Source organism: Macaca thibetana, chromosome 7, assembly GCF_024542745.1.
Source record: "Macaca thibetana thibetana isolate TM-01 chromosome 7, ASM2454274v1, whole genome shotgun sequence".
Taxonomy (NCBI): Eukaryota; Metazoa; Chordata; class Mammalia; order Primates; family Cercopithecidae; genus Macaca; species Macaca thibetana.
The window spans coordinates 140,815,255-140,837,994 of record NC_065584.1 but is presented as its reverse complement, the minus strand read 5'-3'; the positions used below and the strand labels follow the sequence as shown (position 1 = coordinate 140,837,994).

General features: G+C 39.5%; 2 protein-coding genes across 2 annotated transcripts in view; one reads left to right on the top strand and one right to left on the bottom strand.

Moving 5' to 3' along the window:
* The window catches only part of TCF12 (transcription factor 12), an 884,529-nt gene that overhangs the window by 790,981 nt on the left and 70,808 nt on the right, over positions 1–22,740 (bottom strand). The gene's annotated exons all lie outside the window — the stretch shown is intronic.
* MNS1 (meiosis specific nuclear structural 1) overlaps positions 19,611–22,740 on the top strand; it is a 33,281-nt gene continuing 30,151 nt past the window's right edge. Inside the window, exons 1-2 of the mRNA XM_050796829.1 lie at positions 19,611–19,798; positions 20,519–20,740. Coding sequence (XP_050652786.1) covers positions 19,796–19,798; positions 20,519–20,740 — 225 coding nt within the window. The 5' untranslated portion in view covers positions 19,611–19,795. The remainder of the gene's footprint in view (positions 19,799–20,518; positions 20,741–22,740) is intronic.

The window sequence follows — 22,740 nt, the reverse complement described above, 5'->3', positions numbered from 1 at the left end:
GGGTGTGTAAGATTTGATTATATGGAATAAGGGGAAAGTGTGATGGTGTGAAAGCACATCCAGGAAAGGTAATGTAAAGGGAGAATATCAGAAACTAGGACATGGGTGCCTTAGGGTCAAACTACAGAAGGTCTTTTTATTTTTTATTTTATTTTTATTTAACATAGGATCTCACTCTGTTGCCCAGGCTGGAGTGCAGTGTCGTGATCATGGCTCACTGCAGCCTCAAACTCCCCAGGCTCAGGTGACCCTCCCACCTCAGCCTCCTGAGTAGCTACAGGTGCACACCGCCACGACAGGCTAATTTTTATATCTATTGTAGAGATGAAGTGTCACCATGTTGCCCAGGCTGTTCTCAAACTCCTGGGTTCAAGTGATTCTCCTGCCTCAGCTTCTCATTCACTTTAGTTTTTTAAGAGACAGGATCTTGCTGTGTCACCCAGGCTGCAGTGCAGTAGCATGATCGTGAGTCACTGGAGTCTTGACTCCTGGGCTCAAGCAATCCTCCAACCGCAGCCTCCCAAGTAGCTGGGACCACAGGAGCATGCCACAATGCCCCGCTAATTTTTATTTTATTTTATTTTATTGTAGAGACAAGATCTCACTGTGTTGTCCAGGTTGGTCTCAAACTCTTGGGCTCAAGCGATCCTCCCATCTTGGCTTCTCAAAGTACTGAGATTATGGGTGTGAACAACCATGCCTGGCCTACAGAAGGTCTTGAATGGCAATGAAGAAGCTTGTACTCTGTTGAGCAGGAAGAGGGACTGAAGGAAGAACTTGTAAAAATTCTAGCTTCTAGAATATGTTTTTGGCTCCTTTAAAAAAATGGATTCTCCATCCAGCTGTCCATTTATCATATATAAAGAGATTCATATAGGAGATTCAGGTATGGACTAGACATCTGCTAAGTTTACTTCTTTTTTTTTTTTTTTTTGAGACGGAGTCTGGAGTGCAGTGGCCGGATCTCAGCTCACTGCAAGCTCCGCCTCCCAGGTTCACACCATTCTCCTGCCTCAGCCTCCCGAGTAGCTGAGACTACAGGTGCCCACCACCTCGCCTAGCTAGTTTTTTGTATTTTTAGTAGAGACGGGCTTTCCCCGTGTTAACCAGGATGGTCTCAATCTCCTGACCTCGTGATCCGCCCGCCTCGGCCTCCCATGCTAAGTTTACTTCTAATCGATATTACATGATTGAGATTTTTGAACCATAAATTGACCCTAGATTGTAGGAGGGAAGACCTTGCATTTCTTTTTGTACTTAGTAGGTGCTCAATGAATGCTTCCTCAATTAACAGATGACATGAACAGGGTGTGTTTTAGAAAGAGGAATTTGCCAGCAAGGTTTAAACTAGATTGGCAAGAAGGGGGAGACTGGATACAGGAAGGCTGCTGAGGACATTATTATTCATTTTCATTACCTAAACTAGATGAGTGGAAATAAGAGTAGAAAGAAGAGTAACACTGGGGAAGTAGAATCAATATTGCTATTTTGTTGTGATTATTTGTGACCCTCTTCCTCAGTGAACTGACAATGTCATGAGAGCAAGAACTCTTACTTGGCACTGTATCCCCACTACCTAACAATAACTAGCACATGTAAGTGCTGAGTATGTATTCAGTGAGCTGTGGAATAAATGTTGACTGGCTTTTTGAATAAGTAATTTGAGATAGTGTTATTTGAGGGACATTGACCATCCAAGCCCCTGAACAAGGAGCAGCCAGAGATGCTGGATGTGAGCCTCAGATTTGGGTGACCCTGGCCCAGGGCAGAAGGGACACAGCACACAGCAGCAATCCCCACCTTCTCAATATCCTCTCCCTTTAGCCTGTGCTGGGCAGGCCTTCATCCCTACATCCTATAAAAACTTCACGTTTGGGTCACCCACACCCTCATGTCCTTCTCTCCTCTCTCTCTCATTTTACTTAATGTGTCATTAGCATTTGTCACAGTTGACCATTCCATACTTGCAACAGTCTCTTCACTTAATTTCCAGGATACTACTGTCCTGGTTTTCTTCCTACCTCACTTATGGCCCTTTTCATTCTAGTAATTCCAGCTTAGCCTTCTCTTCCCATTTTTTTTTTAAAGAGTTGGGGTCTTGCTCTGTCACTTAGGCTGGAGTGTAAGGTATGAACATAGCTTACTGTAGCCTTGACCTCCTGGGCTTACGTGATTCTCCCCACTCAGCCTGTCAGACAGCTGATATTAACAATTTTTAATCAGTGGTTTCCACCTTAGCTACGCATTAGAATCACTGAGTTTTAAAATTTCTTGATATTCAAACTGAACCCCAGAGCAGTCCAATCAGATCTGTGAAGGATGGGTGGAGTTTCAACATTTAAAAAAATTCTAGTAATTTCAATGTGCATGGAGTGTTGTAAACCACTTCTGTAAATATTGAAGTTCCTCAAGGCTCAGTCCTTGATCTCTTATACTTTTGATCTCCTTGATACGCCTAGTCTCATGGGTTTCAAAAGCATCCTTATCAGTTGATGTGTAGAACTACACTTCTAGCCCCAGCTTCTCTTCTGAACTATAGATTTATATATACAAGTGTCCTATTTAAGATTTTCAGTGAGATGTAGACATCTCAAATTTAACATGTCCAAACATAACTCTTTATTTTTCCCTGGCCTCCAAGTCTACTCCAGTGTTCTCCATCCCAATCGATAGTACCATCATTCATTCAGTTATGCCAGCAAGGACACCTGGGAGATATATTTGAGTCATCTCTTTGTCATTCTTTACACCTAATCTATTGCCAAGTCCTGTTGGTTTTATTTCTAAAATCCATTCTGAACCCAGTACTTCCCATAACCTCTACCACCACTATGCTCAACCTCACCCGCTCTGTAACTCTACCTTTCCAACTGACTTCACTGTCATTCCCTCAAGCAGCCGTTGGAGGGATCTCTGCAAATTTAGATCACATCAAATGTCTCATTCTTTACAAAAAATCCTTCAGTGACTTCTGTAATTATTTAGAACAAAATCCAAATTATTTGATCTGACCCCTGCCTACTGCTCCAACCCATCTGTCATTCTCCCCTTTGTTTGCTGTGCTCCTAATACAGCGTTTGCCTGGGATGCTCTTCTGCCTAAATCTTCACGACTTGATGTTCACCATTCAGGTGTCTGTTCACATGTCACCTGTTCAGAAAGCTCTTCATTGACCTCACTTGTCACAGCTAAAATGGTCACCTGGTTGTCCTCTAACTTAACCTTGCTTTATTCTTGTCTTAGCCCTTCTTGCTATCTGCAACAATGATATTTGTTTATCTGTTTGTTTATTTGTCTTCCTCCAGTAGAAGGCAGGGACCTTGTCTTGATTGTTTACTACTGTATCTCTGGCACCTGGTAGGTTCTCAGTAATTACTTATTGAATGAATTGTCAAATTCAGAGTTGAAGTTCAAACTGATAGTGAGGCAAACTGTATGACCAAGGTGTCAGTGTGGGGTGGAGGAGTAATCACAGCACAAGGCACAATTAATCAAAGGCTCTATTAAAGGTGTTTGGAAAGATTATCTGGCTCAACACTGGGTAGACTGTCTCCCCTAAATTACCATTTCTGCTCTTAGTTATAGTATCTGAAACTCTCATTGGCAATTCAGATTCATGCTAATATGTTGAAAGATTATACCTTCTTTTGAATTCTCTTCTAAAATTCAAATATCCTCTGCATACTTCTATTGGCTAATAAAATATTAGGGGGAAAAGATGTTCTGAGAGACCAACAGCAGAGGGGACTAAGAACAGAGAGAAGGCAGATGATGGCTACACAAAGTCATCTTCACTATGCTGTAATGCCTTTGACAGAGCCCTTTGTGGGAATCTGTCCTAGCCTTCAAGAAGCTGTATGGCTAGAGGCCTTAACAACAACAACAAAAACTTCGTGTGGATCCCACTGGGACTAGCAACCTCCTAATTTCTCTCCCCTCTATGTAAACTCCAATGCCATTTCCCAATTCCCAGTATGGTTTCTCAAGTATGGAGACTTAACAATTTTGTAGCCTACTTTAAATGCCCTTCACACTCCTGATTGTTTTTCCATCACAGCAAATCAACCAGCCCTACCTGTTTCCAGAGGAAAGTGGTTCTGTGGCAGGTAATTTTAACATATCCAAACAATAGCATATTTTTAAATGATTATTAAAAATGTATACATCTTTAATGTAAAGCAATACATTTTAATAACATCAGAAACAAGAAATTTGATTACATTGGTATTGCAACTTGGGTTTCCTGAGAAACAGTCTTAGAGATGGATATTTGCATGCAGAATACGTATTAGGGACTCTATTAGTCCATTCTCACGTTGCTATGAGGAAATACCTGTGACTGGGTAATTTATAAAGGAAAGAGGTTTAATTGACTCACAGTTCAATATGGCTGGGGAGGCCTCAGGAAACTTACAATCGTACTGGAAGGGGAAGTAAACACATCCTTCTTTTCATGGCAGTGGAAAGAGAAGTGCCTAGCAAAAGGGAGAAAATCCCCTTATAAAACCATCAGATCTCGTAAGAACTCACTCACTATCATGAGAACAGCATGAGGGAAACTGCCCCCATGATTCAATTATCTCCCACTGGGTCCCTCTCATGACATATCGGGTTTATGGGAACTACAATTGAAGATGAGATCTGGGTGGGAACACAGCCAAACCATATCAATCCACCCATGGCCCCTTCCGAATCTCATGTCCTCACATTTCAAAACACAATCATGCCCTTCTAACAGTCCCCCAAAGTCTTAACTCATTCCAGCATTAACTAAAAAGTCCAAGTCCAAAGTCTCATCTGAGACAAGGTAAGTCCTTTCCACCTATGAGCCTGTAAAATCAAAAGCCCTCTTCTCACAGCACCACTAGGCAGTGCCCCAGTGGGGACTCTGTGTGGGGGCTCTGACCCCACATTTCTCTCTCACACTGCCTTAGCAGAGGTTTTCCATGAGGGCTATGCCCCTGCAGCAAACTTCTGGACATCCAGGCATTTCCATACATCCTCTGAAATCTAGGTGGAGGTTCCTAAACCTTAATTCTTGACTTCTGTACACTTGCAGGCCCAATACCACATGTAAGCTTCTAAGGCTTGGGGCATGCACCCTCTGAAGCAATGGCCTGAGCTGTACATTGGCTTGTTTTAGCCCCAGCTGGAGCTGAATCCACTGGGATGCAGAGCACTATGTCCCAAGGCTGCATAGAACTGGGGGTGCCTGAACCCGGCCCATGAAAACATTTTTCCCTCCTAGGCCTTCAGGCCTGTGATGCAGGGGGCTGCTGTGAAGGTCTCTGACATGCCTTGGAGACATTTTCCCCATTGTCTTGGTGATTAACATTCAGCTCCTCGTTACTTATGCAAATTTCTGCAGCTGACTTGAATTTCTTCTCAGAAAATGGGGTTTTCTTTGCTATCGCATTGTCAGGCTGCAAATTTTCCAAACCTTTTTGCTCTGCTTCCTCTTGAACACTTTGCCACTTAGAAATTTCTTCTGCCAGTTACCCTGAAATCATCTCTCTCAAGTTCAAAGTTTCACAGATCTCTAGGGCAAGTGCAAAATGCCACCAGTCTCTTTGAATAGCAAGAGTCACCTTTATTCCAGTTTGCAAGAAGTTCCTCATCTCCATCTGAGACCTCCTCAGCCTGAACTTCATTATCCATATCACTATCAGCATTTTGGTCAAAATCATTCAACAAGTCTCTAGGAAGTTCCAAACTTTCCCACATTTTCTTGTCTTTGGAGCCCTCCAAACTGTTCCCACCTCTGCCTGCTACCCAGTTCCAAAGTCACTTCCACATTTTTGGGTGTCTTCATAGAAGCACACCACCCTCTACAGTACCAACTTGCTGTATTAGTTACTCTTTCACATGGCAGCAGGAAGGAGAAGGGGGAAGCCCCTTATAAAACCGTCAGATCTCGTGAGAACTTAATATCACGAGAATAGCGTGGGGGAAACTGCTCCCATGATTCAGTTACCTCCCACAGGGTCCCTCCCACCACACGTGGGGATTTTGGGAACTACAACTCAAGATGATATTGGGGTGAGAGCATAGCCAAACCATATCAGAGACTGCTCAAAGGATCAACATTTGTGGAAGGGAAGGAGGCAGGTCTGGAGTGAAGGAAAAGCTGAGCTTACTGCAGTCTCAACAAAGGCCTCAGCTATTCCCTCAGGAGCTGTAAAGCTAGATGACCCTTCAGGGTTGACTCCCCTCACAGTGAGAAGGCTAGGCGTTCATGGATGCAAGCTGATACTGGGTGAAAGTGGTCTACAACCAAGGATAATTTCTGGAGAGGGCTGACAGCTCAGGGCTGTCTACTGGCAGCACTCCCAGAATCTAGGAAAATAAGTCCTCAGACCTGGAGACAGCATCCATTAAACCTAGTGTTTTCAAATTGATGTCATTTTTTGGTTGCTATTAATAACATTATTCTGAGTATCTATTGCAAGGCAGTTGGATAAAATGATGTACTAAGAGTCTCTAGTGAGCTGGCTTTGCTGCAGAGGACTCTTTTCTTGTTAGTGTTGTACTTCTTTTTTTTGTTTGTTTTAGAGCAGAGTCTCGCTTTGTCGCCCAGGCTGGAGTGCAGTGGTGTGATCTCAGCTCACTGCAAGCTCCACCTCCCGGATTCACACCATTCTCCTGCCTCAGCCTCCCGAGTAGCTGGGGGACTACAGGCACGTGCCACCACACCCGGCTGATTTTTTTTGTATTTTTAGTAGAGACAGGGTTTTACTGTGTTAGCCAGGATGGTCTCGATCTCCTGACCTCATGATCTGCCTGCCTTGGCCTCTCAAAGTGCTGGGATTACAGGCGTGAGCCACTGTACCCGGCCTGTACTTCTAAAATACTTGCACTTTTCTATCTCTGATAGGTGTTGCCATATGTAGATAACAGTGTTGTTTTGTTGTTACTGACATTATTGTTGTTAGTTGACATCCTATGAGGGATTTACATTATGCACCAGGTCCTGGGATTGTGTCTTAACCATCTGCAGTGGTCATTCTGCTTCGTAAGAAAGATAAGACTCGACTCTCATTAATTCTACAGATTCATTTGAATCCAATTCCCAGGACTTTTCTTTAAAATAAACAAACCATATTAACTCCTCAGGTTGGATGGTGTTGGAAGAACTAATGATTTGTGCTTCCCGTTACAGTTTCGTCCACATAAGGACTACAGATTGCAGCACTGAGTAAGTGTAATTGAGAATTAATATGTTCTGTGGCTCAGAGGCAGAAAATAAAACTGAGGCAGACCATACAAGGAAAAAGTGGATTCTTGTCATGTAAGTGAGGTCACGAGGACACATGACTGTGGCCTTTATTGCTGTGGCCTTTATTGCTCAGGCCTGCCCAGTGGATACTAGGAAAAGGACCCTCTTTTCAGTATGTTTTTTCACCCTGGCAAGTTTAGTCTCTGAAATAAAACTAAATTATACCTTAGCTCCTTCATCTTTCTGCAAAAATATGGCCATGAAAGGGCAAGGATGTTATAATTAGTAAATTCTGCGTATGTCTGAGCAAGCATTTGGCAAATCATAGATTCTTATTAGATATGTTCTACTAGTCTGAAATTATAATTTTGGGGCTTGTAGTTGGTACCAGGTGTTTCTTATACCCAACTCCCTCTCACTGCACTACTCCCAGCATCTGGGAATGGTGAGAGGAGAGTTTATCTGATTGTTCACGGCTTCAGTTTATTGCTGAGGAGGCTCTCAGTGTTTGCCTGGATGGTAACATGGTTCAGTGGTTCAGCATGTGGATTCTCAAATCCTGGCCTCATCACTTCATAGCTGAATTATCTTAGGCAACCAAGATTAGCTGTTCAGGTTCTTTCTCTTTTCCTCTCTAAAATAGCAGTACTCATAGTACTTATGCCTGGAGTTGTTAAAAGGGTGAAAGAAGATAACAGATGCGAAGTGCTAATAGTACATAATAAAACAAGTACATATTAGGTATTATTATTTGCTAGGATTCAGTTTACAGCTATAAGGATCACTTGGATAATTTCTGGGGCAAAGAGTAGAGCATCCCGGTCTGGTTAAGCCAAAAATACTTTGAATGCATAAAATTAAGTAAATAAAATACTAATAAAGAAGAGTTTTCATGCAAGAAGAGTTTTCATGCAGAGTTGAAATCAATGAGATAATTCCCTCATTAAAGTTAGATGTAACTGTGGGCACAGGATTAGACAGCTTACTGGTAGCAAAAGCAGTATTAAATGTTAAATTGGGAGCAGCTATTGCTGTCAATAATATTCCAGGGATACGACTGGGCGCAGTGGCTCATGCCTGTAATCTCAGCACTTTGGGAGGCTCAGATGGGTGGATCATGAGTTCAGGAGATTGATACCATCCTGGCTAACACTACGAAACCCCGTCTCTACTGAAAATACAAAAAATTAGCCTGGTGTGGTGGCACACACCTGTAGTCCTAGCTACTTGGGAGGCTGAAGCAGGTGAATCACTTGAATTCGGGAGGTGGAGGTTGCAGTGAACCGAGATTGCACCACTGCATTCCAGCCTGGGCAACACAGTGAGACTCCATCTCAAAAAAAAAAAAAAAAAAAAAAAAAGTCCAGGGATAGCTATTTTTATCAATCATAGAACATAGGAGTCACTTAAGGAATTGGCTTTTCTACACCAGAAAGCCTTCCCCAGCTGAGCAGAACAAAATGTCAACTCACTAAACTCATAACCTGCTTTTCTCATAAGAAAGCATTAATTATATAAGTAATATTTTACTTATTTGTTAAACCCTGAAACACACTTTCAGATTTTGATTTGCTAGCCGTAAGTCCCTATTCTTCTAAGCTATAATTAACTGGGCAAGAGGAACTGGTCTTTCTGAAGCCTAATACATTTCTAGTCCTCCTTTTCCGTGTTCTAGGTGCTTTATTTGGGTATATTAGATTTCTATGTTAGAAATAACTTTTTTTTTTTATTTTAGGGAAGTGTTTCTTACACATAATATTGCTTTTCCTAATAGAATTTGCTCCGTATTTATTCATTCAACAAGTATTTATTGAATGCCCACTATGTGCCAGTTAATAGTAGATAGGTGTTCTGAGTGGAGGCAAAAGGAAAACGATTTTTAAAAGAAGGCTAATAGTCAAATATATTTTAAAATCTTTTTTTTTCATTTTATATTTATAAATCTGCGTAAACTCAACTCTATGCTACCTTAGCCTTGGGACCACATCTCCATGGTGTTTTGGTAAAATTTCCATGGTCTCTGATACCGTATCATGTATCTACTTGACACATTTGTTGATTGATGCTAAAAATATTGTCATAATACAGTGGAGATAATGACTCCAAGGGCAATGTGATTACCAGTAAGATAATTTCTCTTGTAAGAAGAAAGAACATTTAGAACACTAGAAAAGTGCCTTCTCCCCTTTCCCTTAGGCTCAGGAGTAGTAATATTTCCCCAAAGTTACTGGCTCCTGAGTACTGTACACTTCCTGTTTATCTCCTTAAACCTTGTCTGCATCTTTTTAAATGAGTCAATTTGAGGGTACTGTTTCCTGTTTCGACCCCAAATAATATAGATATTATTTATGACAGCAACAAATAATTTAAAATACCTAGGAATAAATCTAACAAAAAAGCATGAAATCTTTATAGAGAAAATTATAAAACTTAAAAGACATTTTTAAAGAGACATAATAAAGATGCACCATGTACATGAATAGAACTTAAATTGTTTGGCTTTTTAAAAATTGATCCATAAATTCAATTGAATTCCAATAAAGTTCTCAACAGTTTATTTCCATGAAACTTGACAAGGAATATCAAAATTTATATAGAAGAACAGAGGGCAAAGAATAGCCAAAAATGTTCTGAAGAACAAATTAAGACCTTGCTCTACAAGGTAGCAAGTATTATCATAAACAGATCATAATTAAAACAGTATGAAATCAGTACATTATAGATTAATAGGGAGAGATAGTGGTGCGGGGACAACTTGTTATCCCTATGGACAAAAGAGTAATAAAATTGGACACCTACCTCACATTATCCAAAAAAAATCCCAAGTGAATTAAAGGTGTATTGTGAAAAGCTTTATGATCTCAGATTAGTAAATGATTACTGAAGGCAAAAATCACAAAACATAAAGAAAATGATAAGCTTGACTATATTAAATTTAAAGTTTCTGTGCATTAATAGACATTTCAGAGAAAGTAGAAATATAAGTCATAGCTTGTCAAAGATAAAGTAGATGTAAATATACTACAGTGGAATATTCTCACAAACATGGTGTCTAATTTAAAGAGATTTGCAGAAATATGACTCAATCTTATTACACATGCAAAATAGTATCACATATCTCTTACAAGTTGAAAGTATAAAGTATAAAGGCATGCACAAGAATGATTAACACTATTAAATACAGTACAATGATATCTCTGGGTGGAAGAAATGGGACAGGAAGAGGTGCACTGATGGCACAGAGCCAGGTTCCACAGTTTTTCATGTGTCAGATTATGGATACATGTGTGTTTATATTATTCTTCCTGCCTTTCTGTATGTCAGAGATATTATTGGTGCAAATAAACATGACCCAGAAGTAGAAACTGGATATTGGAAATCAAAGTTCAATAAACTAAAAGTTGTGAGATTTAATTTTTAAATCTAAAGTAGATATGAACTATAATATTTAAGAGAAAAATAGAAAATATCAGTACTGCTTAAATACATAAGCATTAAAAGGAGTATATGGGCTGGGCATGGTGGCTCACGCCTGTAATCCCAGCACTTTGGGAGGCCGAGGCAGGCAGATCACTTGAGGTAAGGAGTTCGTGACCAGCCTGGCCAACATGGTGAAACCCCATCTCTACCAAAAAATACAAAAATTAGCTGGGCATGGTGGCAGGTGCCTGTAGTCCCAGCAACTCAGGAGGCTGAGGCAGGAGAATCACTTGACCTGGGAGGTGGAGGTTGCAGTGAGCCTACATCACACTACTGCACTCCAGCCTGGGCAAGAACTCCAACCCAAAAAAAGAAAAACACCCACACACAAAAGGGAGGATATGATGAGATACTTCTCTATCAACTGGAAATCCAAACTGATTTTTTTTTTTTGCTAGAAAATAAACCAATATGTTTTTCTATTAATAATTCAATGTTGACTCAAGTACAGGTAAAGGCAAGGGAAGGGAAGGCAGGCAGAAAGCCAAAGAAAAGTAAAAAGAACGTAATGGAATTAGATAAAGTAGGTGTGGGCAGAATTAAAGTCCCTGATCACAGATATCCTTGAGAATTTCAGAAATTGGTGAAGAACTTCATAAAACCACTTTCATTTCATAAAACTGTAGCAGAGTGCCTGCTGAGCTTCTGAATACTAGGGGGTGATGGGGCGGGGGTAGGGAAGTCAGTACAACTTTTTGTAAATAGAAAAGAATGGTTTAAGTATTACAATGTGTCTATCAGGTCAAATTTCTTGGCCTGAAAGCTTTTGAACCTTTTGTGAAAGCATTAATTTGCAATCTTAAAAAATAATGTTGGACTTAAAATCAACATGAGTTGGTGAAGATTAAAATCTGTCAGTTGAATCTAATTTTCTTCTGTGATGGGTCTGGTAAAGGGCAGCCACAGTGTAATTAATTGCTTGAGGCTCAGAAACCCAATTAATCTCTAAGTTGACTTTTATTTCATAGAATGTTAGTGCTAGATGAGGCCTCAAGGATATTCTACCCTACCCTCTTCATTTTATAGAAGAGGAAATAGACATCAGGGAGGTTAAATGACTTGTTCAAGGTCAAAGATACTGTCTATTCTTGCCGCCATACCCTATAAATTGATTCAGTATTGCATCCTTAAAGCTTGTATGAGTTTCTGTGTTTCTGATCATGACATATTATTTGAACACAGATGGTTCTTTTGTTATAGCCTTTTATAAAATACCTGGACATTCATCTCACGAATGTTTTCTTGTAAGGGTTTTCAAGCCTCAGTTTTAAAATTTTGAAACCTTTTCCATACTCTTTATGCAGTAACAGTTGTAAAAGAGGAGTGGGGAAGAACTGTGTCCTAATTTGCATACTTAGCCGGTGAACTCTGGGAAGGAGATGCAGTGGGTGTTTTGCCTTAAGTGGGAGGTTGGGAAACAGGCATTGCAGTTCGACCATGTGAGTGATGTCTAATCCAGGTGGTACTTGCAGGCCATGCCATCCCTCAGGGATTCTATGTGTCTGATTCCAAGATGTGGGCAGAAAATCTAGCATGTAGAGTAATTTTAGAGAAGAGTTCAGTGAGGCAGCAATAATAACAAATATGATGTATGAAACGATTGGAGGAAATGAGAGCCACTATAAATGTGGGAAGCGTGGTAGCATGCCATATGTCAGTGTGGCAGTCGTGGAAGTGCCCTGCTCAAAATTGTTCTTAAAGGAACCTACTGCAAGGAAAGTGCTCTTCCACAAACCTCCAGATGCTACCACTCAGATTTGCTGCTGCGTCCATGCTGAGACCATGCTATCCCCTGAGTACTCCTGGCCAATGCCAGGATATGAGAGCCAGGGCTTTTGATACAACATGGGACATATCTATTGGGAAGTCTTTGCTTGGAGATTTCCCATTAGCCTAGTAGAAACTCTCTCAGAATTGTGCTGCTGCTTAACACTCCTTTTTCTTTTCCTCTCTGCCTTTATGGGTTAGATCTGTATTATGGTCTATCTCTTTTTCCCCTCCCTCTTTTATCTTTCTTAGGACTTTCCCCAAATAAACCTCTTGACCATCAAATTCTATCTCGGCATTTGCATCTCAGAGGACTCTAACTGATGCAGAGTGTAGCGATTGCCCTGGTTGATGCCAAGGAGGGATAAAAATGTATATAACTTGAGTAGTAATTAGGATCTTACTGTGCTGGTGGGGACTGAATAGCAATGGTTTCTCTTTGGTTGTTGTAGTTACCATTATTGCAGTTCCTCATTTACGCTCTCTTATGATGGCATGGCATTAGGATAAATGCATTATAGTAAAATTTACTTCCAGAGAGAGAAAAAAAATCCATGTTTTCACAGATTCTAAGACTTTTTTTCTTTGCATTTTAACCTTTCTGAAATTAGGATATCTTAAAATAGATGATTTGCTACAATTTAATTAGTAGGATTGTTTTCTTCTTTACTGATGAATAAAATAATGGTGCATATCATTGATGATGTCATAGATTTGATCAAATTTATCAGCTCAGTTCAGGTCACCAGATGCCAGGTACTATAATAGATTCTAAACCACTAAGGGGCTGGATTAGGTTTTGTGAATTATTATTTGACTATTTCTTAGGCATATCCACCAGGAAAGAAAGAAAAACCCTAAGGAACAGAATTACATGGTGGAGAGGTACACAGTTGGTAATTGTTGCTCTGAATACATTAGTATAGAAATAGCCAAAGAAGCATTAAAAAAAAAATAGGAAGCAAGAACATCTCTCATCACTTAGGGTGCTATTCACTCTTTTACTCTTCCCATTTTCTTTCTTTTTTTTGCTACTTTTATGACTGATGCTGTCTTAGAAGCCACTATTACCTTGTTCTGGTTATTCTGTAATCCTCACAGCAATATCTTATAAAACAAGAGACCTATGATAGGGTAGGTTTTCACTCTATATATTGAACTCTTCATTGATATGTGGACAGAAATCACCAAGTAGAGGACCAAGGCAACTAATTAAGTTTACCCACCATCTCCACTGGGACGGGTCAGATGGAAGGATCTGTTTCCTTGATTCCCGTCACATGTACCTGTTGATCTAATTGGATCCCTTGGCACTACCTGCTTATAAAATTAATATTGAAACCGTTGTTTCCATTCTCTCCAGATGCTACCTTTATGCCTGCATCAGTTTTCCCTAGCATTCCCCATACTTCCAAATTAGAAAGTCTCTGCTTCTAAAAAAATACCATTGTTATTACTGATCTGGACACAAATCAGCAAGTACTGGATACCCAATAAAATTTAGTAATTGTCATTATTGTTCTATAAATACTATGTAGAACATATATTGTATATTCTACGAGCACATCACATTTCATTATGTATAAATTGTTATACCATCTATGATATTGTTAACATGATGTCTTTTATTATAGTCAGAGTAATTAATTGTAATACAAATTTTAATAAAACAAAGTTGGGTTTGCCTAGGAAAGAGTAAACGAGGAATCACTTTGGGTTACTACTCTATAATCATTGGAAGGATTGGTACAACTTGTTGAAAATACCTCAAATATGTCGGATTCAGTGATTCTTTGAAAAAATTATTTGGAGTGGAGTGATGCCCTCAACATTGTGGGAAAAATTCTTAAAATGTGAAATGTGCTATAATTCAAAGAAGCATCTTCTTAAGATTGAGAAAGAGAGGCAATATGGTCTAACTCATTTTCAAACCTTTTTGACCTTCACCCTTAGTAAGATACATATTTTACATCGTGATCCAATGTATACATTCTATCTATCGACAGGTCAATCTATCATCTATCTAGAACTAAAAATTGTCACAAAACAATACCTAGTTAACTAGATTTGATACACTCTATATTTTCTGGACTATTCTATTCCATTTCTTTTTAAATACTGTTTGTGATCCATAGTTTGAAAAATGCTAGATTCATGAAAAGAGCTATAGAGACAGACTTCATACAAATCTCTGTCCCACTATTACCCCTTTCTACAAGCTTGCCTAGTTAATTCTTTCCTTTGAATCTTGTTTTCTTCATATATAAAGTGAATGGGGTTGCTCTACTAAGTAAAGACAATTATATGTGAAGTGATTGGCATGTAGGAGGCACTCAATAAATCAATAGATGATAAGGTAGCAGATAATGTTTTCTAATATTAATCAAGTGTTTTCCACTACACTTCCTTATGCGCTTTGTCATCTATTATCGAGGCAAGGTTGTTACAGAACTGCTGGACTGTTCTTATCTGTTTCATCTTTCAGTTAATTGATTCAGTGTCTCTTTCTCTTTCTCTGTCTCTCTCCCTCTCTCCCTCCATCCCAGACATCTATCAGTAGTCCAGCAGTCCAAGCAGGGTGGGTCCAAGGACAATGTAGACAGCCCTGGGCCTCTGCCTTACTTCCTGTGCTCACAGCAAGCTTAGCCTCTTTGGCTCTTCCTCCTTGGTGACCACATTCTTTATCTGCTGTTCCCCATGGAGGGCAGCTGTGTTCCTCTTTTTCCCTAGGACCTTAGAGTCAGTGCCCAGCTTCTGAGTGCCCAGTTATTCTCCTTTCCCAAGATGCTGCTGCTCAGGCTTTCCAGTTTGCGTCTTCTGGGCTGGCCCCTCTGGCCCTCCAGACACACTTCTCTAGGTACATAGCTGATATACCACAATTTAATTAGCCAGTCCTTTAACACTGCATGTTTAGATCACCCATTTTTGTGTGTGTTTTTTTTTTTTTTTTTTTTTTTTGCTAAATTAGAAAATTTTGCAGTAAATAAAAAATCATGCATTTAGTTGTTTTAAATTTTTGGTCTGGTTTTCACTAGAAAAATTGCCATAAATATATCAAATTTCATCAAATTTGGTACCTTTTTAAAGTTAAGAAATGAAAAAAATCCATATACACGTAGTTTATACATGTATATATCTCTATATAAATATAGGTATATACATATACTTTTCTTTTTACCAATAAGAGCTTATATAATTCAGAAGGGGATTCCTCCACTCTTCACGATGAATTTAATGTGGTCATCTTTACTTCACCACTAGCCAAATTACAGTCTCTATGCATCATATAACAAATTTCTAATGACATCACAAGTTATTTGACATCACAGTTCTATATTCTGTTCCTATATATATAATATGTAGATGCCAGTCTTCTATTTTACTACTCATTTACAAAAAGTGGCTTTTAAATAAAATTACCCAGGTAAATTTTTATTCATATCTACAATGAATAAGCATTCTTTCTGTGTAGTGTTCTCAACCCTGGAAATCAAGATATAACAATTCTGTAGTTCTTTCTCAGTGTTATTCTAGAATTCATGAAGTCAGCAATCTCCTATTCCTGTAGACATGGCGAAGATAGATGCAAGAGCAAAAGTGAAAGTGAGAGAACAGGAACAAAAGACATCCACTAAGCCTGGTTTCAGTGAGGTCACCAACCATTTCATTGTGTCTCTTTACCCCTAACAATTATTTAGCACTTGATCACATCATTACACAGTCCATATGATTCCCAGATTATGATGGCTAAAATATCCAGAAACAGATTTTATTGTCTTAATGAAACAATCAAATTCAACATATGGAAGCTAGCCTATTCTGCATCAACTAGAAAGTAGTCACTTTCTAACTACATGACAGACAGAAAAAGTACTAAAGGAAGTTGTATACAATGAAACCATTAAATGCAGATTTGCCACAAGGCAAGATGGTAATACTTGAACATTATGAAGTGCAAAAACTGCACGAGCACATTATATTTTAAACACTTCATCCATTTAACAAACTATGTACCCTCTTCAGCTAAATAAGATGAATTGAGATTCAAGAGGCAGCACCATACTGGCAAATCTCATCCTAAAGGCATCCATTAAATATAAATCAACAGCAGGAATTTGGTTTGATCATTTATTTGCAAGAATCATTAAGGTTTATTAGCATAATTGTTCCCTCTGGGATTTCATGTCGAGGAAATGAAGAATGGCATTATCAATATTTAAAAGATAAGTGTGTGATATTCAGAGTACTTCAACAGTCATCTGCAGGTGGTGTCCAGCTGCAGCAAATTAGATTAGATTTGGGCATTTTTCTGAATGAAAGAAAAATTGTTTTGTTCTAATTGCTTTATTTTATAAAGCAATACCATTTTGTAAATAATTTTTACTGTATAGTTACATGTAACAGTGCACATCTATTAACATGCTTTATTTCAGATCAGTAACTGTTAACTTCAACCCCGTTATGTTGTAACTATTGGGGGACATTAATCAGTATAATTCATCATTTATTATAAGGAAAAGTTCCTTCCCCTCAGTACTCTAGACCTTTCAGTCTAGACCTGTAGGTAAAAAGCTATTTTCTAGAGGGAAATGAACAAGAAGACTTCCTTGTAATGTTGGGAAGGCATAAATCCTCCCTTAACAATGAAGTATCATTTATGATAGTAATAATTTAGTACTAGAAACAATATTTAAATGTAATAATTGTTTTTTAATAATGACATGCAATGGAATGTTATGTAGTGATAAAAATAAATGAGCTATCAAGTCACATAAAGATTTGCAGGAACCTTTAAATGAGTGTTGCTAAGGGAAAGATGCCTGTCTGAAAAGGCTACGTACTGTATGATTCCAATGATATGGCATTCTGGAAAAGGCAAATCTATAGAAACAATAGAAAGATTAGTGGTTTCCAGGGGTTTGTGAGGAAGGAGTGAGGGAGAAATGAATAGGTAAAACACAGCGACCTTTTAGGCAATAAAACTATTCTGTATGATACTGTAATGATAGATACATGACAATATGTCTCAATTTTCTGACCTCAAGCAATCTTCTTGCCTCAGTCTCCCAAGTAACTAGGATTACAGGTGCAAGCCACCACTCCTGGCCAGATACATGACATGATGTATTTCTCAAAACTCGCCTGGGAGCAGTGGCTCATGCCTATACTCCCAGCACTTTGGGAGGCCAAGGTGGGCTTATCACTTGAGATCAGGAGTTCAAGACCAGCCTGGCCAAATTGGCGAAACTCCGTCTGTACTAAAAATACAAAAATTCGCCTGTAGTCTCAGCTACTTGGGAGGCTGAGGCAGGAGAATCACTTGAACCTGAAGGGCGGAGGTTTCAGTGAGCTGAGATCATGCCACTGCACTCCAGACTGGGTGACAGAGTCAGACTCCATCTCAGAAAACAAAACAAAGCAAATCCTCATAGACCTATACAAAACAAAAAGTGAACCCTAATGTAGATTATGAACTTAATCATATTATTGGTTCATCAAGTGTAACAAATGTACTACACTAATGTGTAATGCTAAAAGTAGGGGAAATTGTATGGGTGTGGTGGGGAGGAGAGGTGAGATGGGGAATTCTCTGTATTCTGTAAATTTTTCTGTAAATCTAAAACTGCTTTGAAAAAAGAGCAAAGTCTATTAAAAATGTAATAATTGTTAGGCTAATGTTTTTACAGGTTAAAATCAGCTAATTGTTACAATTGATTAAATTTGTCTTGGATTTAGGTCAATATTCTGGCCAAAAATCTTTTTCACAGATTACCTATTAAATTATATGAATCCTTCTACCATATCCAAGGGTATACTGGAAATGAGGAATTAAAACTGAAGTTCCCTTTAGAAACAAAAGTCCTCAATTCGAGAAGCAAACAAAAAACATAAATGTTTGCTGAAATACTTTGCAATGTCACTATTTCACTATTAGGAATTAATAAATTAAAACCCACATTCTATTAACACGCTATTGAATGTGTTATACCCTGTTCAACCCTGAACCCATGCCTGACTTCTATCCCTTCTATAGAGGGCCCAACCCCTTGCGGAGATAGATATGCTAAGAAGAGAAATTTATAGCCGGCTGCCTGCTTTGCTCCATTCCAGATCAATTTACACAGAACACCCAGGGGGCAGGTTTACGCCTTCTCTCCATTCCTCTCAAACAGTGATGGCAATGAGTGGAGTAGTAGTGACAACATAGATATGCAACCACGTGATAAATGACCAAAGGACAGAGAGAGGAGCGACCTCAGTTGTATGATGGAGCCAAGAGAAGTCGCTGATTTTTAGTTGTTTTTTTCTGGTTGTAAGGATGGGGTGACAACTTCCAAGCTTTTACACGTCAGCACTGAAACTGGAAGTTCTATTTGTTATTAATCTTTAAGCAGTCATATTGCTACAGAAGATGGACTTCAAATTAGAATAACACAAAGTTATACCACTAATCGCCTTTTAAAAATATTTTAGTGTTGACAAGATTTCTCTGAATGTATCATTTCTAAAATCAGTATCGAATTTCTCTAATCCATTATCGTTTTTAAACTCTCCCATTTAAAATGGACTTTAGTGTCTAACCTGCCTATGAAATGAACCAGATCAACATCCTGCCATCATGTAACGTGCTCTCTCTTAGTACCTGGACCACATAGCAGAGTAAGATTCATATGGCTCATACATTTTAGTCCCAAAAATTACCAGCGGCTTCTGCAGGGTGTGAAGTGAAGGCTGCTGGAAGGTCATGCTACCTCAGTGCCTCACAACCCAGCAAAGGCGACAGCGACCTGGACTCCCACAGCTGAGGATTAAACCAGTCATCGTCCCTAGCAGAGCCTGGCTGACTAGGCATTTAGTGTGCAGGATGCTCCATGCGTGGAAATTGCCTTTGGCTCCAGGTATTAGGCAGTAGTTTGTGTATTTCTCTGTGCACAGTTTCCACAGGCCTGATCTTCGCTCCCAAACCCACTCAAACCACAGTTCGGCCGCTGGAGGGAAATCGAGCTTCCCTAGCCCACTGCAAAGTCCTTGGGGTCAGGCCACAATCTGAACGTCCCGCTTTTCTAGTTTAGACCTATAGAAGTAGCCCTCCTGCCCAGTTCCTAAGAAGCTCAATGCCGATTGGATCTTGCCGCGCCCAATGGGAGGCCACGTCCTGCGTGGGTCAGGCTTGGTCGAGCGGAGGGCGCGCAGCTCCACCGTTGCCAGGACGCCGCGTAAACACCCGAGCGCGCGCAGCCAGGTGCGCTCCTTGGGGCTGCTGGCTGCTGCGTTTGCGGCGGGAGGTGGTGGCCGCGGTCCCACGAGAGAAGGTATTTTTCGTTAGCCAAGATGGTGAGCCAGTTGGGGGACTCGAAACTACTTGTTTATTTGTTGATTTAAATCTAGTTTGGCGCTCATTTGCTTCTAAAAAAGGATTTTAAGTGCTTAATCTGGGCATTAATTGGGGAACTTGTATTTGCTTTCGGAGGCCTCAGGTGCTATTAGAAGGGACGCTCGCGGTGGTTTCCAGCCTTTTTGGCTCTTTTCGGATAGTGTATTAAATACATCTTTAAATCTGCCCAATAGAACCTCTGAAGAAATAAGTAGAAATAAAGATGTAGGAGAAAGCGAATGGATAAATAGCAGCAGCGAGTTGACCTGTTAGACTTATATTAGGAAAACCTGAGCAGCTTCTGAACAGCAGTTTATGGCCCTGTGTTGGTAGTCGTGGTGGTGGTGGTGGGTGGAATGAGGGGAGGAGAAATTCCCGGGTGGTAGTAAAGATATGGGTCTGTAGGGTGCGATTAATCCTAGCACAGCTATTTTTTAGCTGCAGAAACTTGGGTAAAGTTACTTTTCATGTCTCATCCATAAAATAGGAAATAATAGCAGTACCTATCTGATCGATATGTGAACATATTTATCTACCACTTTTACTTTTTATTCGGTATACTCCTTTGAATTTAGGAAGGAAGCCAGGCTCTTTGTGTCCTTTGTTACTAAGGTTTATATCAATATATTTTTTTAGATTTTGGAATATCAAAATATGCATCTTTTTTTCTTCCATCGTAGGCTTCCAAAAGGAGAAATATGAGCTGTAGTGAAAGGCATCAGAAATTAGTAGATGAAAACTACTGCAAGAAATTACATGTCCAAGCGCTAAAAAACATCAACAGTCAAATCAGGAATAGAATGGTGCAGAATGAAAATGATAACCGTGTTGAGCGCAAGCAGTTTCTCAGATTATTACAAAATGAACAATTTGAGTTGGATATGGAAGAGGCCATTCAAAAGGTAAGTTTTTCTATTCGTTGTTACATTTTGTTTTCTCCATTTTGCACCTTGGAAATGATGAAAGTGAGCTGCTAATGCTGGAAATGAGTAGATAAACAGCAGCAGCAGGTAAGGGATGCCGGATTGTGCCTCAGCTCAGTGTAATCGGAAAGAGCTGGGTTTCTGGAGCCGGCCTGTCTTTGAATCCTACTACTGCTATACCTTAGCCACGGACCCTTGAGTAAGTTGCTTTTACTTTTTTTTTTTTTTTTTCTTTTTTTTTTGAGACGGAGTATCGCTCTGTCACCCAGGTTGCAGTGCAGTGGCACGATCTTGGCTCACTGCAACCTCCGCCTCCGGGGTTTAAGCGATTCTTCTGCCTCAGCCTCCCGAGTAGCTGGGACTACAAGCGCCTGCCACCTGGCCTGGCTAATTTTTTAATTTTTAGTAGAGACGGGGTTTCACCATAATTGACCAGGCTGGTCTGAAACTCCTGACCTCGTGATCCGCCTGCCTCGGCCTCCCAAAGTGCTGGGATTATAGGGGTGAGCCACCACGCCCGGCCTGCTTTTTTATGCTTTTTCTATAAAATGGGGAATAATAATAGTACCTCCTACTTAGGGTTGTTTTAATAATGAGTTAATACATGCAAGGCCCTTGGAATAATGCCTGATGTAGAATAAGCACTCAGATTTTTTTAACATAAATATGAACTCAGTCATTACTACAAGTTTTGTTCATGTAAGTACAATTGTGTTGCCTTTCATAAATTTCTAAAAACAAAAGTTTAAGGGTGCCTTTAAAAAATTTACTGAAATTAACGTGTACATTATTAAGTGGTAGAAAATGAACACTTTGGTATATCTCAACATTTTAAGGGATTAAGGTGGTAGAAAAGGGAAACTAATAAGAATCGAGACATGACAGAAGTGAATTCTTATAAATACATGAAAGGTATTCTGCTATGTCAGTAGTTTTTGAGTACCTGCTGTATGTTAAACATTTTGGAGGATTTTGTGGAGAATAACAAAAGCAAATTTAAAAAATGGTATCCACCCTTCTGTGTTCCAAATTCAAAAGCTTAGATACGATTTTTTTTTTTAACTCTGCGAAAGCAGATCTTAGGGGTTGGACATTTTTCCTATTCTTTTTATTATTTTTTCTTTAATTTGAAAGAAAATCCCAGGTATCAACACCAACTCTTTCCTACATACTTAAGAATACATCTAACAAAATATGGATGTTTTCTTATATGGAGTACCATACTATTATCTCGCCCATTCCATAAACACATTTCTGTGATTGTGTCAAAAATCTGCTTTTACAGTTGGTTTGTTTTAACCAAGATCCAAGCAAGGTTCATACGCTGTATTTGGTGGTTATGTCTGTTTAAGTCCCTCTTAATTGAAAACAGCCCCTCCTTCACCTTTTTTTTTTTGACTTCATGTTTTTAGCTTGTTAAACTAAGCCAGTTGTTTTATCCAGTAGCCCACATTCTGAATATATATGTTTGCTTCCTCATGGTCCTTTAATTTATTTCCCTATCTGTTATATTTCCTCTAAATAGAACCTAGTCATAAAGACGCAGTTAGATTGCGGTCCACCTTTTTTTGTGAGAATACTCCATAGGTGACACTGTCCTTGTCATTGTGTCACAACAGGGAGCACATGAGGTCTGGTTGTTCCACTTTTAGTGATACCAGTATTGATCAGTGGGTTTAGGGAGACAGTCTGGTTTTTCCACTGTAAAGGTTCCCATAAACTTTCATCTGTGGTTTCACAAAAGAATTTTTTCTTTCATTAGTGGTTACAAAAACTGATTTTCTGATTCTTTTACTCCTTTCACATTTAATTAGCTGAAATTCCTTTGTAAAGAACGTTAGCTCGGGCCAGCGCAACTGCTCACTCCTGTAATTCTAGCACTTTGGGAGGCCAAGATGGAAGGATCGCTTGAGCCCAGGAGTTCAAGGCTGCAGTGAGCTATGATCTTGCCACTGCACTCCAGCCTGGATGACAGAGAC